Source organism: Medicago sativa, chromosome 4 (assembly GCF_051527215.1).
Source record: "Medicago sativa cultivar Bolivia chromosome 4, Bolivia_mono, whole genome shotgun sequence".
In the NCBI taxonomy this organism is placed as follows: Eukaryota; Viridiplantae; Streptophyta; class Magnoliopsida; order Fabales; family Fabaceae; genus Medicago; species Medicago sativa.
Genome location: NC_140752.1, coordinates 9739254 through 9758479, shown reverse-complemented (window position 1 = coordinate 9758479; position 19226 = coordinate 9739254). Strand labels below are relative to the sequence as shown.

General features: G+C 31.2%; 2 protein-coding genes and 1 long non-coding RNA gene across 3 annotated transcripts; 2 read left to right on the top strand and 1 right to left on the bottom strand.

Annotated features, from left to right (window-relative positions):
• Positions 1-1187: 1187 nt before the first annotated feature.
• Positions 1188-2333, bottom strand: LOC146926136 (uncharacterized). The gene is made up of 4 exons (XR_015008104.1): positions 2160-2333; positions 1795-1890; positions 1594-1707; positions 1188-1437 (listed from the first exon to the last, which is right to left on the bottom strand). It is a non-coding gene; the product is annotated as an uncharacterized LOC146926136 (long non-coding RNA).
• Positions 2334-5093: 2760 nt separating this feature from the next.
• LOC146926135 (uncharacterized) lies at positions 5094-8385 on the top strand. Its single transcript, XM_085758525.1, has 6 exons — positions 5094-5803; positions 5951-6083; positions 6332-6435; positions 6552-6696; positions 6819-6956; positions 7758-8385. Exons 1-6 carry the CDS (start codon positions 5754-5756, stop codon positions 8235-8237), a joined length of 1050 nt encoding a protein of 349 aa, XP_085614651.1. The 5' UTR covers positions 5094-5753; the 3' UTR covers positions 8238-8385.
• Positions 8386-11684: 3299 nt separating this feature from the next.
• Positions 11685-19012, top strand: LOC146926134 (protein ROLLING AND ERECT LEAF 2-like). The gene is made up of 4 exons (XM_085758522.1): positions 11685-12396; positions 16871-17046; positions 17223-17446; positions 17999-19012. The coding sequence occupies exons 1-4, from the start codon at positions 11859-11861 to the stop codon at positions 18774-18776; spliced, it is 1716 nt and encodes a 571-aa protein (XP_085614648.1). The 5' UTR covers positions 11685-11858; the 3' UTR covers positions 18777-19012.
• The last annotated feature ends 214 nt before the right edge of the window (positions 19013-19226 follow it).

Sequence of the window (19226 nt, the reverse complement as noted above, 5' to 3'; positions counted from 1 at the left end):
AAGAGGATTTTCAAAACGGGGGACCAAAACTTCATTTTTTTTTAAATAGGAGGACCACAGATGTAAATTTAAGAAAAATAATAAATTGGCTAATGAATATAGTAGTTTTACTAAATTAACCCCGTCATTAAGAAATGCATATGCTTCATAATGTTTTTGGTTAATCATTTTTGTTTCTTATCTTACATTTGATTGTTAATTTTTCCATAGAATAACACGCAGTTACAGCTGAAGTATTCTGGCAAGAATAATCGTTTTGTTGGCACAAAATTGCTTTCGTTTAGTGGCACAAGATTGCTTTCGTTTAGTGGCACAAGATTGTTCTGTTATTCATGTACTTGTGAGTTGTGTCACGCATTTTATAAGACAATATTTAGTATGTCCACCTAAATAGAACCTTTACATTAGGACAAGGTACCTTAATCATGCCCAAAAGTTCACACGCTTTAAATTTTGCATTGATTATTAGCCCCATGGTTATATATGCAGCAGCCAGAGTTTACTTGGCAACTAAGCAAAGTGATCAACTGAACATTAAAAAAGGAATATATATATATATATATATATATATATATATATATATATATATATATATATGGGGTTTGCTAGAACACACCCACTAGTTTTTATGTGGGAGTATATATATATATATATATACATATATATATATATATATACACACATATATATATATATACACATATATATATATATATATATATATTTTTTTTTAGGGAATATATCACTACTACAAAAATGGGCTTATATAGCGCTTTTTTTTTGCTTTAGATAGCGCTTTTGAGGCGCTACTGTAAATGGCGCTGGTAAAAGTAATATAGCGCTTTTTTTCTGTACAAAGCGCTAGCTAAAGCATGGTTTATATAGCGCTTTATGTCAAAAAGCGCTAGCTAAGAATCTCCTTAGATAGCGCTTTCTATAAAAAAACGCCATCTAATACAGGTTTAAAAACAGCATTTTTGTTTTAAAAGCGCTATGTAACAATATGTTTAGATAACGCTTTATAAAGGAAAAAAAGTGCTAGGAGAAGCATTTATTTTATTTTATTTTGTTGTCAATTTTTTTTTCCTTTGCAGATAGCGTTTTTTATTAATTTAAAGTAAAATATATATAAAGTCAGAAATTTAAAGGGAAATATATATAATTTTGGCACGTTATAATTGAGACTATTATTTATCAAATAAAACTTAACCATATCATAATGTATGTATATATATATCATAAAAGTCAGAAATGTATAGCCTCTAATATGGTAACATAGATATCTCTAGGAGTTACAACTAATTAGTTAACATAAAGATCAAAATCTTCTATGGTATCATGCAGTCTTCATCTATCTTCTTGATCTTCTCAACATTTTTATCCAAAACAAGCAGGCAAATCATCATTCATTTCCAAATTTCGTTCACTCTCCTCTACCTGAATATATACCAAAAAACACCATTAAGCAATAACACTATATTATATTAAAGATAAATTCAAAGTACTACCGATCATGTGTACAAATTAAAGCAAGATTATAAATTAAAACAACTACCACTTCTATTGCAAATATATTTGGAACATGAAACCCACCTTATCATAAAAATATCATATCACTTTTAGGCTGAGCATGAACTGACACCATTCTTCTTGGATTTCTCTTAGTTTATCTTTTGAGTATGTCACACACTTGAAATCATCAATGTACTGCATATATTATAACAGAAAATAACCATATTACTTAATAAACTTAATTATATACAAATATTATACTTTAATATAAAAATAACATACCAGCTTTGGAATCTCGTTTTGTTTTGAAATGAGAATCTCTTTCATAAACCTCATCACAAAGTACCCGCAATCTATACCATTTTCTTGGCGAGGACACTACAAAAAAATAAAATAAGTTTGTATCAATCAAATTATTTATATTATTCATACACTAATTTTTTAAGGTTGTTATGCTATATTATCAAACCTGTACTCGGATCCATGATATGTTGTTAAATTTATTAAAACACCATTAAGCAATAACACTATATTATATTAAAGATAAATTCAAAGTACTACCGATCATGTGTACAAATTAAAGCAAGATTATAAATTAAAACAACTACCACTTCTATAGCAAATATATTTAGAAACATGAAACCCACCTTATCATAAAAATATCATATCACTTTTAGGCTGAGCATGAACTGACACCATTCTTCTTGGATTTCTTAGTTTATCTTTTGAGTATATCACACACTTGAAATCATCAATGTACTGCATATATTATAACAGAAAATATATGGAGCACATAGCTCATCTGGGTAAGTAATTGTGGAGTACAAGACTCATCCATATGGAGCACATAGCTCATCTAAAGCACATTTGATAATAATGAGAATAATTTTCATTTTAACTTCCATCTTAAAATCACATTGAATATTAAATTCCTCAAGAATATATACCTGTATATACAGTACATAAATTCATGCTGCATATAATAATTTGTTTATAATCCTACATCAATAATCATGCATCGTGTGTATAGTATATAAGCTTATAATGATGAATTAGTAATAACTAGCAAATGATGAATATGCCTCCTATATACGGTACTTTCAACGAGAAAAAGAAGTATACATATACACAGTGCATGGACCTTAATACTAGGCTAGATAGCAGCGAGGGCATAGGCAGGTATATCATATCGTATAAACAACAAAACCGAAGAACATATTCATAAGGACAGCAACCTAAATCGAATAGCATGTATATAACCAATTCATGGTTCATCATCTAAAATAATATATCAACACCTCATCAAACTAATTGTATTTCATAAAATCCTCCAACTAATAGGGTTAGGTTTTCATCAAATAAATTATACCAATAAATTGTAACTCTTTCAAAAATCGATATATACCATGGAAGAGTTAAAGGGTGTGATTACTCACCTGTTAAAATCTAGAATGAATTGAAACTAGCGGCTGATTTTCTCGACACCGACCAAAGCATATTTTCCTCTTGTTTCTCTTCTTTTTCTTCTACGTGTTTTAATAGCCAAGTAACATGTCTTTGGTTTTATTTATAAGAGTTCTTTTTATTTTTTTTATTTTTTATAAGAGTGCTTTATATAAATCCCAATAGATCCAATTTACATAATACTAGGTAACTAACTTCCTTTGATATTAATTTTAATTTTTATAGTATAACAACTATAGTTATCCATCCCTATTAGATAGTTGATTCAGTTTCCCAATTAAACGATATGCTTCAAATTGGATTTCAAATGATCATTTCCTATAGTCTAGCTTCTACTATTTATTTTATTTATAAAACCGATTCTAAAATATAGCTATAAAATAATAAAATGTAAACTTAAATTATCTTCTTTTTTTTTAAAGAAAAAACTTAAATTATCATACATTGTCTCATGTTAATTAAAATCATCAATCTAATTAAATTTGAACTGTTAAATTACTATCTTAATTTTTTCAAAGTTTAATAATTTCTACTCCTTGGTTTTGGGATGTTACACAATTCGTACGTTTTCCGGCCGGCGAGGTAGAGAGAGCTGTGAGGGAGAGAGTGATGGAAGGGGATTAAGGCCAGCGATTTTTGGAAAAAGGGAGTTGATTTATGGAACGTGAAAACGTGAGGAACGTGAAAAAGCTGTGTGAGAACTTGAAGCCAATTTTTTTTTTTTTGACGATATGATTTATGGAAAAGTAGGATTTAGTGGGACCAGGATACATTTGATTTGTTTTTTTAGTTTGGATTTGTTTTTTGGAAAAAGTTTGGATTTGTTTTTTTTTTGTAAAGTTTGGATTTTGTTTGTTATATATAGTTTGGATTTGTTTTTTGGAAAAAGTTTGGATTTAGTTTGTTATATATATATATATATATATATTTGGTACATTTGATTTAGTTTGTTATATATATATGATAAAAGAATTAAATAAAGGTTTGTACCAAAAAAAAAATTAAAAAAAGGTGTGTTTTGTTACTGCAATTCATTTTTCATAAAAATTCAAAAAATATTTGAAATATGCTATGCAGGGGATCGAACAGGGGACCTGTTAGTTAATGTACATTAAATCACTTTATAAAATGACGCTTTTTTTAACCTATAAGCGCTATCTTTCTCAAGCATACAATGGCGCTTTTTTTAAACTATAAGCGCTATTTAAGGTTGATTTATATATAGCGCTTTTCATAAAAAGCGCCATATACGATTAATCATGTTTTTTATTTAGATAACTATTATTTTTATTTAACCTATACTGACGCTTTCAATACAAAGCGCTATATATACTTAAAATGATAGATAGCACTTTTTCAAAAAAGCGCTAGCTAAGACCTCCATGTTTTAATTTATAGCGCTTTAGTGTTAAAAGCGCTATTTATGAGGCGCTATATTTTCCCAATTTTGTAGTAGTGTATATATATATATATATATATATATATATATATATATATATATATATAGGGTTATGATAGAAGACACCTTTTATGAAGGTGTCTTTTATCAAGTTACTCTATGGGCATTTCCAAAAAGACACCAACTTACTTTTAAGAAGGTGTCTTTTATCAAAGTTATAACTAAAAAGTGAAAATCACACCTTAAGGTGTGACTTGATAAAAGACACCACCAAAGGGTGGCTTGTAACATAACCCATATATATATATATATATATATATATATATATATATATATATAGGGGTTTGCTAGAACACACCCACTAATTTTTATGTGGGAGTGTTTTAGCAAAGCTACACCTTAGGGTGTAATTAACCACTTTTTAGTTATTTACTTGCTAAAACACTCCCACATAAAAACTAGTGGGTGTGTTCTAGCAAATGCCTATAGGATTTGCTAGAACACACCTACTTGTTTTTGTTAGAAGGTGTGTTATAGCAACATACACCTTAGGGTGTATTTAACCACTTTTTAGTTATTTACTTGCTAATACACTCCCACATAAAAACTAGTGGGTGTGTTCTAGCAAACCCCATATATATATATATATATATATATATATATATATATATATATATATATATATATATATCAATATCATATAGTATAGTTTAAGAATAAAGCAAGTGCAACTCAAGGGCCATGAACCAAACATTTTTCTCATCAAGTCACCATGCATTTTTGCTCTTTTTTTGATCGTCTCTACCACGCAATTTCTCATTTTACTTTCTAAAAATTGTATTATATTGTATTGTATTGAATAAGAAATGAAGAATTAATATTTGACTCAATGAATGGATATGCACTACCTGCATGCATTTGCCAACATTTTCCGCCTCAAGTTCACGCAAAATTTGACATACTTTTGTCATTGCTTGTGACACTTTTTTTTTTCTTAGTTTATTATAAGTACATTCCTTTCTGATTCCCTCATTTTGGAGACAACCATAAATCAAGTTCAATGAGCCAAACAACTTGAAATAACTAAAACGTTTTGAGAAAAGATATTTGGACACAAACAAAGTATTATATTATACAATTTTTATTTTACATCTTTTTTCTTCTCTATGGAGTTTTGAGTTTTTCTCTTCATGAGAGCTTCATTTCTTTTCTTTGAGGTCTCCTAAATGCTTATTCTTATCTTTAACTTTATGTTCAATCATTCTAATTAAATACAATACATCTATATTTAATTTACCACAACATTGCCTCTAAAATATCCAACAACATCAAGAAAAGACATTTCACTTTTAGTCAATAGGGTCTCCTCATATATTCTATGATACAAATGTTTCGGTGGTTATTGAAGCCTAAGTTCTATTCAAAATGGTACATTACAGCACTAACCAGTAACTAAAATTGTGATTTTTAATTCTTTGATTCTTTGTCTTTCTATTGAAAAAAAAAATTATTTGGTGTTTGTTTATTCTAATTTATGTTTTGGCTTTGGCTTTGACAAAAAAAAAAAAAAAACAGTATATCATACATAAAATGTATCAAGACGCGGTTAGAGACGATGGAGAAGAAGAGAAGAGCTATTCAGAAGTTTACGAAGAATGACATTGTTGAGCTTCTTAGGAGTGGACATGATTATGATGCATATAAAAGGGTATAATATTCTCTTTTCACCATTAAATTTTGCTTACAAGTATTGTTGTATTGATTCATATTATGCACATGACAATAAATTAAACATTGGCACAAACGTCAAACACGACACTAATACTGACACGTAGACATGTGATACGTGTTGTGTCGGTGTTGGAACATTTGTCAGACATGTGATACGCTTTTAATATGAAGTGTCGATGCTATATTTGTATTTGAAGACATAATTGCTCTTTGCATTTGAAGCAGACTGAAGGGCTTCTGTTTGAGGAAAAAATATTATCCTGCTATGAATTCATTGAAAAGTTTATTGGATGCATATCAGATCATCTTGAAGAGTTAGTTAAGCAGAGGTGTGCTTTTCCTTATATGTATATGCACTAAATTATGTATCAATTCTTAAACATGAAAAAAATAGCATGATAATATTTTATCTTATTTATATAACATGAACTAATTTCTTATATAGTGAATGCCCTGAGGAATGCAAAGAAGCTATACCATCATTGATGTATGCTGCAGCAAGAATTTCTGATCTACCAGAATTGCGTGACCTTAGAACTTTGTTTACAGAAAAATATGGAAATTCTCTTGAACCATATATAAATAAAGAGGTAAAACCAATGATCCACTCTTGTAGAGTATACTCAAAAAAAATCTTTTTAATTGTTAATACTTATCTTGAGCATATTTATTATTGTTTTTAAGGATTTCTTACATAATTGTTGTTCCTTAGTTTGTTGAGAAGTTGAGACATTCTCCTACAAGAGAAATGAAGATAAGGTTATTATATGATATTGCACAAGAGTTCTCTATAGAATGGGATGGGAAGGCTTTGAAGAAAATGCTTTATACACACCCATCATTATATGAAGTAAGTAAATTTTCACATTGTGAGCTTTTCCTTCAAAAAAACATTGTGACTAGTTTTATATATATCCAAGCGAACGAGGCATTTGTTTTAGACTGTTTTTTTTTCTTCATATGAGCTTCTCACGAGTCCTATGGAGTTCGGATTTAATCCGAACCGCATAAAAACCACGTAAAACATCCAAAAATATGTTGAAATATTTTGGATTTTAGAATCCAAATAGGGCGTGCAAGAAGCTCATATGGTGGAAAAAGTAATGGCTTTGTTTTATCACAAATATGAATTATAATTTGATAATTGAGTGATTCACCTACTTTGGTCCTTGATTGAAGAGTCAAAAAAATTGATTCTTGAGATTAACAAAATTATAAAATGGTTCATGAAATTGGAATAACCAATTATATTAGTCCTATAAAGATTCTTTTACATACTAATGTGATTATGGGTTTTGATTTTTGAGATCATTTTGATATTTGATTAATTTCAATGGGTTTACATATAGTTTTAGTTACCTTATTCACAATTTTGGTATCCCAACTTTTAAAATATCCAACATTTTCTCCACCTATGCATTTGAGGTTGATTTTTTAAGACGTGACAAGTGAGATAATTATGTAACAATTGAGTTGATTACATAGAAATGAGTTGTTAATCGAGAATTCACCCAAACATAGAAATGAGTTGTTAATATAGTGTTTATAATTTCAGAGATTAAATTGATAATTTATTAATTAATCAGTATCAAGTGTCAAGCTATAACACAACTAATATAGTGTGTATAATACATAAACTGACCAATAATAGGGGACACAATCTGGTGGAACTGGAGGAGGAGAACACAAAAATGAAAGTGACTTGAATACATCCAAACAAAATGAGACAAAGCACCAATATAGTAGTAGTGATGATGAAACAACAAGCACAGACACATCACCATCTCATCATCATGGAAGAAAAGCTAGTTCAAGTTCATTTGGAAGCATATCTGAAAATGAAGAAGTTGAAGAAATCAAGAAACCAAATTCCTTTTTGCTAATTCCACCCCCTTACCTCAAACCACAAAAAACTAATAACAAAGGTGAAATAACTTCCAAAAAAACATCAGATTCTGAACCAATAGAGAAAAATATTGATTCAAGTGGAATGAAACCAACAACATCAGTGGAAACATCATCATCAAAAGGGTATGCACAAATGTGGGGTGGTGCATGGCGTGTGCCTTCTACTCTACCTGATTATGATGATTTTATTGCTCGTCTTAAAGCTTTCACCGGAAGATCATAGAAACTTAGGATTTAAAGACACATTGTTGTAAATTTGTAAATGTAATGATGTTAGATTAATTACTATACACCCTACCCTAGTGGTGCATGGACTTAATTATTTTATATGTTAGACTAATATATATGAATTTCAAGCCTTATTAGATTAATTATTAGGCCATTATTTTTCCCATTCTATAAGTTTTTCGTGCACTCTATTTAATATGTTTTGAAGGTTTTTATGAGATGCTTATGTCGTTCAGATTATATAATCCGTCGTTCAGATTATATAATCCGAACTGTATATGGTGCGCGGGAAATTAATAAGGTAAAAAAAGAAAGAGTCTAATTATTATACGTTCACTCTCGTTTGACTTGAATATAAAGTATAAAGGCTTTAAACAAATCAGCTATTAATAATTTTCAAAATCATGTTCAACATTATGAGACAAATATAACAATAACATAGATAATATATTTATACTCTTTTATTGGAAAAACACATCAACATACATGTAAAACATAAAAGTAAAGTTAAAATTCAAATTTAAATAAACATTGCATGTAGCTTCTAAACACAATTTATTTATTTTCAAAATATCTCCTTAGATCCTCAAATACTTCTTTTTTTCACCATAACCTTCAAGCCATGTTTCATGTGTAGGATTAAAGAAATACGTACTTGGCTTTATTGGATGACCTTCAACCACATGAATGTGATAATTCAAAAGTATTGCTACAATAATCATTTTCATCTCAATGAAGCTCATCTCCTTACCTAAACAACTCCTTGGTCCAGCATTGAAAGCAATAAACTTGTAAGAAGGTACATGAATTATTTCTCCTTTCTTAGAAATCCATCTCTCTGGCTTAAATTCCAAGCAATCTTCTCCCGAAATTTCCTCAATTCTTCCAATTGAATATAGAGAATACACTATCATTGTATTTGACTTAATCTTATGTCCACTAGGAAGTACATCTGGTTTCAATGAAGATTTATGCTCAAAAGGGACAGGTGGATAAAGTCTTAAGGATTCACACAAAGCTGCATGCAGATAAACAAACTTACTAATCCCTTCTCTTCCTAAACATTTCCAATTACCTTCTCTTGATGGTAAATTTTCTCGCATGTAACTTTAGGAAGTTCAAACGTTAACCTTTTAAACGTTAATAACCTTTTAAAACATCTTGCAAATCTATTTGCAACCCTTTTTTACAAGCACGTTCAAGAAACAATAGGAGACAACCATCAATTCTTTTTCTTAGTGGTTTTGTAAAAAAATACCTTAAAATTTTCCTGCTTGAAGACCGAATGAAGTAGAGTTATGTTTTCTAACTTTTCTCTTATTCCTTTTGTGGATGTCATGTTTAACAATCAGCTTTGATCAAGGGCAAGTTCAACCAATGACTTTTGCGTCATAACATTGCAGATCCAGAAATATAAGTATTTCAATGGCTTGAATATTGTCTGTAAACATATGTACTGTGTCCATTTATGATTAACATAGATACTGTGAGTTTGTTCCAGATTCATTCATTTTGTTTTTAGCGATTTTAAATTTATATTGTATCGATGTACCTCTGTTAATTTGGATGAACAAATATCGTTTATTTTTGTCAATTTTTTTTAGGCTTAATAGCAGTTTTAGCCCCCTAAATTTCTCAAAGTTACGATTTTGGCCCCCTAAGAAAAAAACTACAAAACCGCCCCCTAAGTTTTGCACCTGTAGCAGTTTTGGCCCCTAAGGCAAATTTTGGCTCGGTCTACGCTGATGTGGCACCCTAAGTGAGATGCCACGTGTTATTTTTTTTAATTTTTGTTTGGCCTTGGGGGGCCAAAACTGCTACAGTTGCAAAACTTAGAGGGCAGTTTTGTAGTTTTTTTTTCTTAGGGGACGAAAATCGCAACTTCGTGAAAGTTAGAGAGCGAAAACTGCTATTAAGTCTTTTTTTTTTGGCTTAAATATGTTATTCGTCCCTGCAAATAGGGGTCGCTTAAAATTTCATCCCTGCAATCGTTAATCCTTTTTTTTTGCCCCTGCAAAGTTTAATCAGTTAAAAATTCGTCCCTTGACCAAGTTAATGACTGCCACGTCATCAAATTAACAAAATGGCATGGGAATTGACGAAAATACCCCTGGCTTATTTTTTTTTGTTTTTTTTCCTTAAAAAAAAATTCAGTTTTTTCCCGAATTTTTTTTACGATTTTTTCCCGAAAATTTTTCAGTTTTAATTTTAACAGTTTTTTCCGAATTTTTTTTTTACTTTTAATTATTTTTTCAGATTTTTTTAATTTAAAAAAGAATTTTCAAAATTTTGAAAAAAAAAATTTTTTTGAAGGAAAAAAAAATTAGCCAGGGGTATTTTCGTCAATTCCCATGCCATTATGGTAATTTTGATGACGTGGCAGTCATTAACTGGGTCAAGGGACGAATTTTTAACTTATTAAACATTGCAGGGGCAAAAAAAAAGGATTAGCGATTGCATGGACGAAATTTTAAGCGACCCCTATTTGCAGGGACGAATAACATATTTAAGCTTTTTTTTTAATCTAAGCTACACAAGAAAGACACAAATACTCAGAAAAATTATCTAAATCTAAATAATTACCATATATAAGTGACCCAAACAACTAAATTTTCAGCTAAAACGGAAAACGTTTGACAATTATATTTTCAGGCTCCACTCTCTATTATCTCACGGTGCTTTCTTATTTTATTCCCTTTTTATATTGCACCACACTCACTATCCACTTTCCTTTTATTGTCTTTCATTTTGTGTGTTTCTCTTCAAGAGGGATCCATCTAACGTAATTCACAAAAGTACTACGAACCTACGAATGGTTTCAAATCATTTCGCGTTTTGGTGGAAGCTCAAGAATTATGTTTAACATCATTAACGTGCTAATACATATATAGGAAATATATCAAATGAGATAATTATTAATCTTCAGAGATAAATGGTAGATACCATATACACCCTCCGTTCCAAATTAATTGAGCCCTTGGCTCATTTCACACTTATTAAGAAAAATGTATAAATAAAGGGGAAAGTGAAATATATTGAATTGAGAATGATGAAAGTAGTATTAATTAGAGTTATAAAAGGGAAAAAGTGGAATATATTGAATTGAGAATGATGAAAGTAGTATTGAAAATTGAAATGACTCAGTTATTTTGGGACACCTTTTTTTAGTAAATGACTTAGTTAATCCGGGACGGAGGGAGTACTAAAGTTATTTAATTTGTGACTTATGATTTGATCTTCATAGAGTATATAAAAAAACATATGCTAGTTTGAGTATGGATACTCAAACTAATTTTTTAATTTTTTTTATATACTCTAGTTAACTAAAGAAATAATAAATCTAATATTCCAAAACGGCATCGTTTTGTTACCTTAACGTCGACGTAGTTGGAATCCATGCTTTACAACTTTGCTTTTCTACTTTGATACACCTAGAAAGTTCATATTCTCTCTCCCTTTTCCAAGCAATAACAACATTCTCCACTAAAACGGCATCGTTTCATTGCCTTGTCACTGAAGCTTTCAACCTTTCCACACTATCACACACCTTAAGCACTAGCCTTCAATATTCAACAATATAAAAAACAAATCCAAAAAAAAAAAAAGAAGAAAAAATATGGGTTGTTTCCAATCAAAAATGGAAGATGAAGAAGCCATAACAAGTTGTAAAGACCGTCATTACTTCATGAAACAGGCGGTTTCCGCCCGTAACAACTTTGCGGCCGCGCATTCATCCTACGCCGCCTCACTCAAGAACTCCGGCGCGGCTATCATAGATTTTGCACAAGGTGAACAACAACAAAATCTTCTATTCTCTCCTTCTTATGATGTTCCCTTGCCTCCTCCTCCTCTTCCTGATTTACCTGCTGCTCTTCGGCGTGCTATTACTATGCCGGAGTTTGAATCAGACATGGTGGTGGAAGAGGTAGAGGATGGTGATGATGATGAAGAAGAAGTTGTTGAAGGATGCGGTTTGAGTGATGAGAGGAAGGATCGTGGAAGAGTGAAAGAGAGTGTGAGTATGGATATGATTCAAGTGTTGAGGGAAGTTGATAATCATTTTATAATGGCTTCTGAAGCTGCTCGTGGTGTTTCTGTAATTCTTCAGGCTACTCGTCTCCACTTTCATTCAAATTTTTCAGATACTGCTAGAGGTAACCACAAAAATCCATGCTCATTTATTCCTGTTTAGGACAATTTTAAGTGGAATAAGCTGTTTGTTAGGTACTTAGGTTATATAGATAACAAGCTCATCTATTCTATATATAAAAGTTGTCCCAAGCCAATTTTGAAGCCCTAATTTTTCCAAAACCCTAATGGCTACAATTACTGTTTTACCCTAACTAAATCGTTAATCTATTTATCTATAAAAAATAAAGAAATAACAAATCACTCCTAATTTTCGTAAACAGATAAACAAATATAAAAATTGTTTCCTGCCTATTCTTATGCATAGCAAAATCGCTCCTTTGCTTAACAAAATCTCCTATTTTCCTACCTTCTCTCATACCAATCGCTCCTGATTTTCCTAAACAGATAAACAGATATCAAAATCGTTTCCTACCTATTCTCATGCAAAGCTAAATCGCTCCTTTGCCACATCTGTGTCTTTTCCATTTTCATTGTTGTCTTTCTCCTCTCATCACTTCCCTTCGCCAATGCTCTCGGTTCCGGCACCACCCTTGCCGTCAACTCCATCGCCACCGTCTATGGCTTCAGATCATCACAGCAAACTCATACTAATCCAATTGGTATGATTTTTCCATCGCCACCGTCTATACCAAATTATGTAGTGATTTTTTTAGATTCTTGGCAACAGATATGTATTTGGGAGATGGGAACATTGTGGCAGTGCTACAACAACCGGTAGGTGAGTACTGTAGGGAACCAGGTACTGAAGTTCTTTCCATTGAAATTACTCTTATTTAATTGTACATATGTTTAGTGCTCCAAGCTCCTAAAACACTATGATGATTCAACGGATTTGATATTTGGTATGATTGCTATCAACTATTACTAAATTCAATTGGATTAGTTTTTGTGTTAATACCTGCGGTGGATCTTATCATAAGATTTCGTGCATAGTTATAAAAAAGGAAGTTATTCTACATAATGCAGTTGTATATAAGTTTTATTGTTTATGTAATTATGTTAATTATTTATTTATTTTTTCTATCTCATTGGAATGAAGCTTTAGTTGATCTTATGTTGTTATGTTTCTATCCATTGAATAAACTCCTACACAATTTCCATTTCACCCGGTTTGTTGGGATAAACCTTTGATTAAGCAGGCTTCATTGTGACATGAAAGATTGTAAACTTCACTACTGTCTTCTAGAGGTAACCTAAGAATATAAAACTCTACTCTTGATATTAAGTGGGACAAGAAACTGGTTTTGTGGCCTTAGTGATTTTTCTGCTTGGAGTTTTGTGGTTGCCCATTAGCAGGTTCGCAGAATTGTTAAGGTCGGTTTTGTTTTCTTCAATTTGGTTTCAGATGTTATGGCACAATTATGTATTTTTTTTAGCTTTGCTACTCCAGTTTTGCATCTCTTTATGTTGAAGTCATTGTCGTAATATGAGAATGATGCTTGATTATATTTTGCTTTCTTTAGTCTTTAGATATACATTGATGAATAATTTGGAGGCTTATTATCATGTTTTTTGGTTCCTGTAGGAATTTTGGAAGTTGTTTTGATGTATTTACTTTTTCACATGCCCTGAGTTTTTCATGTCTCGATAGAGAAAAAATATATGATAATAGAGTATGTTGTTTTTACCCTGACATATCACAACCAAAACCTGGCATAATGTGGTCAACTAAAGCTATATTTGATGAGATGCTCTACATGTTTTCTTTAATCTTATTGTTTTTGACATGTTTTCTTATACAAAAAAGGGGAAGTCAAGTCATGATAGTTTGGTCATTTTACCTTTGATTTAGCCTGTCTTCGAGTTGGAGTTGCTCTGTCTGAGTAGTGTGTTGTAGTTTTTGCAGTGTTGATATATGCATACTGTTTCAGGATTTTGGTTGCTGTATTGTATCTTCAGTGGGGAGTTGATGTATCAATCAAGAGAGACGTAGCTAGCAGACTATCCATATCACTGTTTTTCAGCTTGCCGAATTCATTTAGACTGTTGTATTTTGTGAGAGGTGCCTTATAACTGTGCAACTCATGCTTCTCTGTGGCAGAAGTTGCCTCTGTATAGTTTGCTGAGTATAAGTGATTAAGTTTCTTTCAATTGAGGCAAATAATGTGTCTTGATGAATTTTTTAGTGGCTTTGGTGTTATAACACTCTTTTTCCCACATTGTAATGGTGTAAGTCCGTGACCAACTTATTGGTGTTGAATACTTATGTAAACTATAGTTATAGTTATGCTGAAATATTCTAATACATTAATTTTACTAACTATATAAAGAACAACCATCAATTCTCCTAAAAAAGTCATATTGTTTTAAGCCAAGAGCACTCCCACGTGATTTTTTATAGTGAAGTGATGTCATCTTGGATCAGTGGCTTTCACACTCTTATAAGGGTTCTATTGTTGTCTGATGTATCAAATTATTTATTTTTTAACAGCAAGTGAAGTATCAATTTATTTCCAAGTTTTCAAAAACTACAGGTTTTGCATATTAGGTATGTTCCTAATCAATTGGCACACTTTTAGTAAAATTGAAAGAGAATAAAGAGTAAAATACAATTGTATTCCACTGAAGTGTGTTTATGTCACATTACTAATTCAATCTTAAAAATCATAAATCACTGATATTGAACAATGCATTAATAAGCTTCCTAGACACACTTTTGCTACAAGCTATTGGTTTTTTTTTTTTTTGAAACAACAAAATAAGCTATTGGATGTATAGAGAGTGAACTGAATTGGATCACAGAGGAAACAATCAAACATGTGGAGGACATTAATATGATTAAGTTGTGATCAAGTTGTCTAAAAAATATCAAGTAGTGATCACGTTCCTATTACCCCATCCAGCAAAAACTTATAACTTAGACTACTTTTGTAAGATAAAATCTTATATTAGTGTAAGGTTGTGATAAATTTATTTTGTTTCATGTCATTATATTCGATTGTCTTATTGCGAATATAATATAAATGTCATACATGTTAGTCGCAACTAGCAATTTAAAAAAATCATTTGTTCAAAAATAATCTTCATCTATATCAGACCCGTGCGATAGCACGGGTGAAAAGTCTAGTAACATATAAACTTGTACGATGAAGTGGAGATTTTTTTAGGGCGAATGATAAAAAAAAGTGGAGTTTGCATCCGTCGTTAACTTTGGTGCAAACTTATACTCCCTCTGGTCCTTTTTACAAAAAAACAATGAACTTTTTAGATATATTGAATAATTTATGTATCTGGTTTAGATCCTAGATCAAATACATAAACTGTTCAAGGTAAATAGGACGGGAGGGAGTAGTATTTTTCACGGGCTTATAACATTTTTTCAAATACCACGTACCTTAAGTACATGTTTAGCTTATTAACTTGTATCATCATTATGGTAATTGAGAAAATTTAAGAGCATTGCTATTTATCTAGAGAGTTTTTATCAAGAAAAATTGATCAAGAAAAGGTTTAAGCCAATTAAATTTCATGTTGTCCGGATTTCAAGGGAGGTAATGGGGTGTAATTAATGAAAGGTGTGGAGTAATTGCACTCTCTAGATGTTTTCGTGAAAAATACCTTCGCTGTATTTATCATTTTCCAAAATTTAAATATTAATTAAATTTAATCAGAAACTTTCTCACTCGATGTCAACCAGTTTATCTGTCATTCACTACTTTTTATATGAGTTTGAGTATAATTTCAAAAATCGAGTTTATTAAAAAATATGTTATTTTTGGTGGAGTTTTTGTGTTTTTTTTTTAAAAGCAAACTATTTTTGGAACTGTGGTAAAATAAGTGCAAAAATGTTGTAAAGATGTTAACAGTGATAATTTCACACTTCTTTAAGTGCATTCTATATACTACGCAGCTAATTTCAATGCTGAAATGAGATACATTGGTAAACTGGTGATAGTAATTCAGAGGTAAGCTCAATAATGCTTTCATTATTTGAAGTTAGAGAAATACAAAGGTTTGTATTCCTTCAAAAAAAATAACTTACAATACTACTAACAGAAAACAGAAATAACTGAATCTGTTTTAACTATGAGTGTAAGAGTGGTTTAAAGAAGAAAGAGATAGAAGAAATATATATAATAAGAGGCAACATAGTTGACAGGTAGATGAGCCCTTTAAACATGTTGTGCTTGGTTAGTCTCTAGTTGAATTCATTTTACTATATGTTGAGATTGGGAAAAGTTACTTATCGCGATGTTTAGGCTCACGAAGGAATCACGATAGGATATTGAGGCTTGTACTTGACTTTCTGTATAATCTGCCAACCACTACTGTATTGTATTAAAGGGGGATCTGACGGTTAAAATGCATTTGCTAGGCATTCGTGAGACAAAGGTTCGCTATATATAGCAACCCTCGTTGAGATTTATGTTTATAGACTAATTATGGTTAAGTGTTGTCAAGGAAGGGCAGCCATATTTTGTATAACTATCTTTTCTTTTGAATTATAAATTATAATTTTGTATTTTTCTTTTGCAGGACACCTTGATTACTCTGCAAGGGTGATGCGAGTTGTAACATGGGACAGGTCCTTCAGAGAAACACCAAATACTGATGAAGTGAAAGATGATTTTGATTCGGAGGAGCGTGAAACTCTTGCTACTGTATTAGACAAGTTGCTAGCTTGGGAAAAGAAACTTTATAGTGAAGTTAAGGTAAGTTGAGTAGAAACTTATGTGATATAGGACTACCTAAGAGTTTAATAAATTTACCATACTTTCTTTAATTTCATAATTATTTCATGAACTCGCTTAATTTTGTATCTGCAATTAAGTAGATCCACACACTTTTTGTTCTGTTCTGAATTTTGCAGCTGAATATTGTTTCATAGGCTGCTGAGTTAACAAAATCTGAGTACCAAAAAACGGTTGCTACTATCGACAAGCTTGAAAAAAGAGGTTCAAACATTGAAACATTGGAGAAAGAAAAAGCAGCTCTTAGTCATTTGGATTCAGTGTACATTGTAGATATGCAATTATTAGACTCGACAATTTCAGAGATAAATGATTTACGCGATCAACAATTATATCCGAAACTTGTGCAGCTTGTTGATGGGTGAGTTATAACTTTACAATATTATTTATAAATTATAATTGTATATGATCAATCTTGTAAGTTTATTGCCATGCATAATTGTTAGGATGGTTAAAAACGAAAACAGAACAGAACCGATAAACCGAACTGCACTGAAAAGAACCAAACTATGATGTGCAGTTCACGAACTGAATTGAACCAGTTCAGTTCGCGAACTATCCATCACAGTTTGGTTCTTTTAGGTGTTGCTTCGTTTGATTTGATGTTTTGGCACACTTTATATTTTTTTACAGTGCTAATATACAGTTCAATTTGGCTTTTGGTTTTGTGTAACAGTCTTAATATCAATTACTTACTAACAAACAATTTGATATAGTTCGATTTGAAAATGTACAATTCAGTTTTCTGTAAAGGTAGTCTTGGTTCGGTTCACAAACATGGATTCGGTCACTGAACCTTTACAAAAGTTCGTCGATTTTTTTCCTGAACCGAACCATGAATAGTCCGGATAATTGTTATGCTAGTCATCATCAGAAGAATATAAGATTAACGATGTTTTTTCATGCAATACAGGATGGCCACAATGTGGAGAACCATGCATTCCCACCATAAGAAGCAGTTAACTATCATGAAGTTATTGAAATCACTCGATTCTCAGTTTCCTACGGAAACAAGTGAACACCATCATGATAGAACATATCAATTGTTGAATGTTATGCAAGAGTTGGAATCACAGTTTGAAAAGTTGATAAAAAATCAAAAGGGTTTCATCAAAGCCTTATATAGTTGGTTAAAACTGAATCTTACCCTTATTGAGAGTGATACAACGAAAAAGATTTCTTCAACACCCTTACAAATCCTTCTTCATGCTTGGAATGATCATCTAGAGAAACTTCCTGATGAACAAGCTAGAATAGCCTTATCACATTTCGCTGCCGTGGTAGATTCTCTTTATCAACATCAAGAACAAGAGCTGATTTTAAAGAGAAAATGCGAGGAGATACGAAAGGAGTATACACGCAAAAGCAAGCGATTTGATCAATGGGAGTGCAAATATAAGAAAAAGAAAAGATTAGATGAATTTGATCGAAATAGAGGCGAAGATGATATTAATGATCCTCCTGAGGTTGCAAGGGAGAAGAGAGTTTTGGTTGAACTAGAGAAGAGGTTGGATGAGGAAAAAGATGCATTTGAAAAACAGTGCTTACATGTGAGGCAAAAATCATTAAGTTGTCTCAAAAATAGCTTGCTAGAGCTTTTAAAGGCTATGACTGATTTTTCATTTGAATGTTCAAAAATGTACAGTGAATTAAGGTTTGTAGCACATAGATTAGGATCAGCAGAAAATTGATGATGAGAATTGAGTTGTGTATTAAATTTTTGGATAGAGAGGGAAGGAATGTTGTCAGTTAGGCATATACATTTCCCGTGTTATCCATAGAAGATTAAATGATGTATTTTTTTGGTATGTAAATGTAAAATTGATTTACACAAATAATCAATTACAATATGCCAACAAAACATAGAAATTCATAACTGCCTATTTCAATTATGTTTCAACATGATGTGGGAAATTGGAGCTGTCAATAGATGTCATTGTAAAATAATTTTACTCAAACAGAACATATCCTTTATCAATATGCTACTATGAGACTAATCATATTTGTCAATATGTTGATATTTTATTGGGACTATAATATCATTAATGTTAGAGATTTATTTGTGAAGTTAAATGTGATTTTGGACTATTAGATCATAGGAAAAGCTTCATTTGTCTATGGGTGGCTTTTGTTACCTCCAA

Excerpts from the sequence above, each read along its gene's own strand:
- LOC146926135 (XM_085758525.1), top strand. The coding sequence starts at position 5,754 with ATGATACAAATGTTTCGGTGGTTATTGAAGCCTAAGTTCTATTCAAAA. Across the intron at positions 5,804-5,950 it reads CCTAAGTTCTATTCAAAATG|TATATCATACATAAAATGTA; the intron begins GTACATTACAGC and ends AAAAAAAAACAG. Across the intron at positions 6,957-7,757 it reads CACACCCATCATTATATGAA|GGGACACAATCTGGTGGAAC; the intron begins GTAAGTAAATTT and ends GACCAATAATAG.
- LOC146926134 (XM_085758522.1), top strand. The coding sequence starts at position 11,859 with ATGGGTTGTTTCCAATCAAAAATGGAAGATGAAGAAGCCATAACAAGT. Across the intron at positions 17,047-17,222 it reads AACTTTATAGTGAAGTTAAG|GCTGCTGAGTTAACAAAATC; the intron begins GTAAGTTGAGTA and ends ATTGTTTCATAG. Across the intron at positions 17,447-17,998 it reads CTTGTGCAGCTTGTTGATGG|GATGGCCACAATGTGGAGAA; the intron begins GTGAGTTATAAC and ends CATGCAATACAG.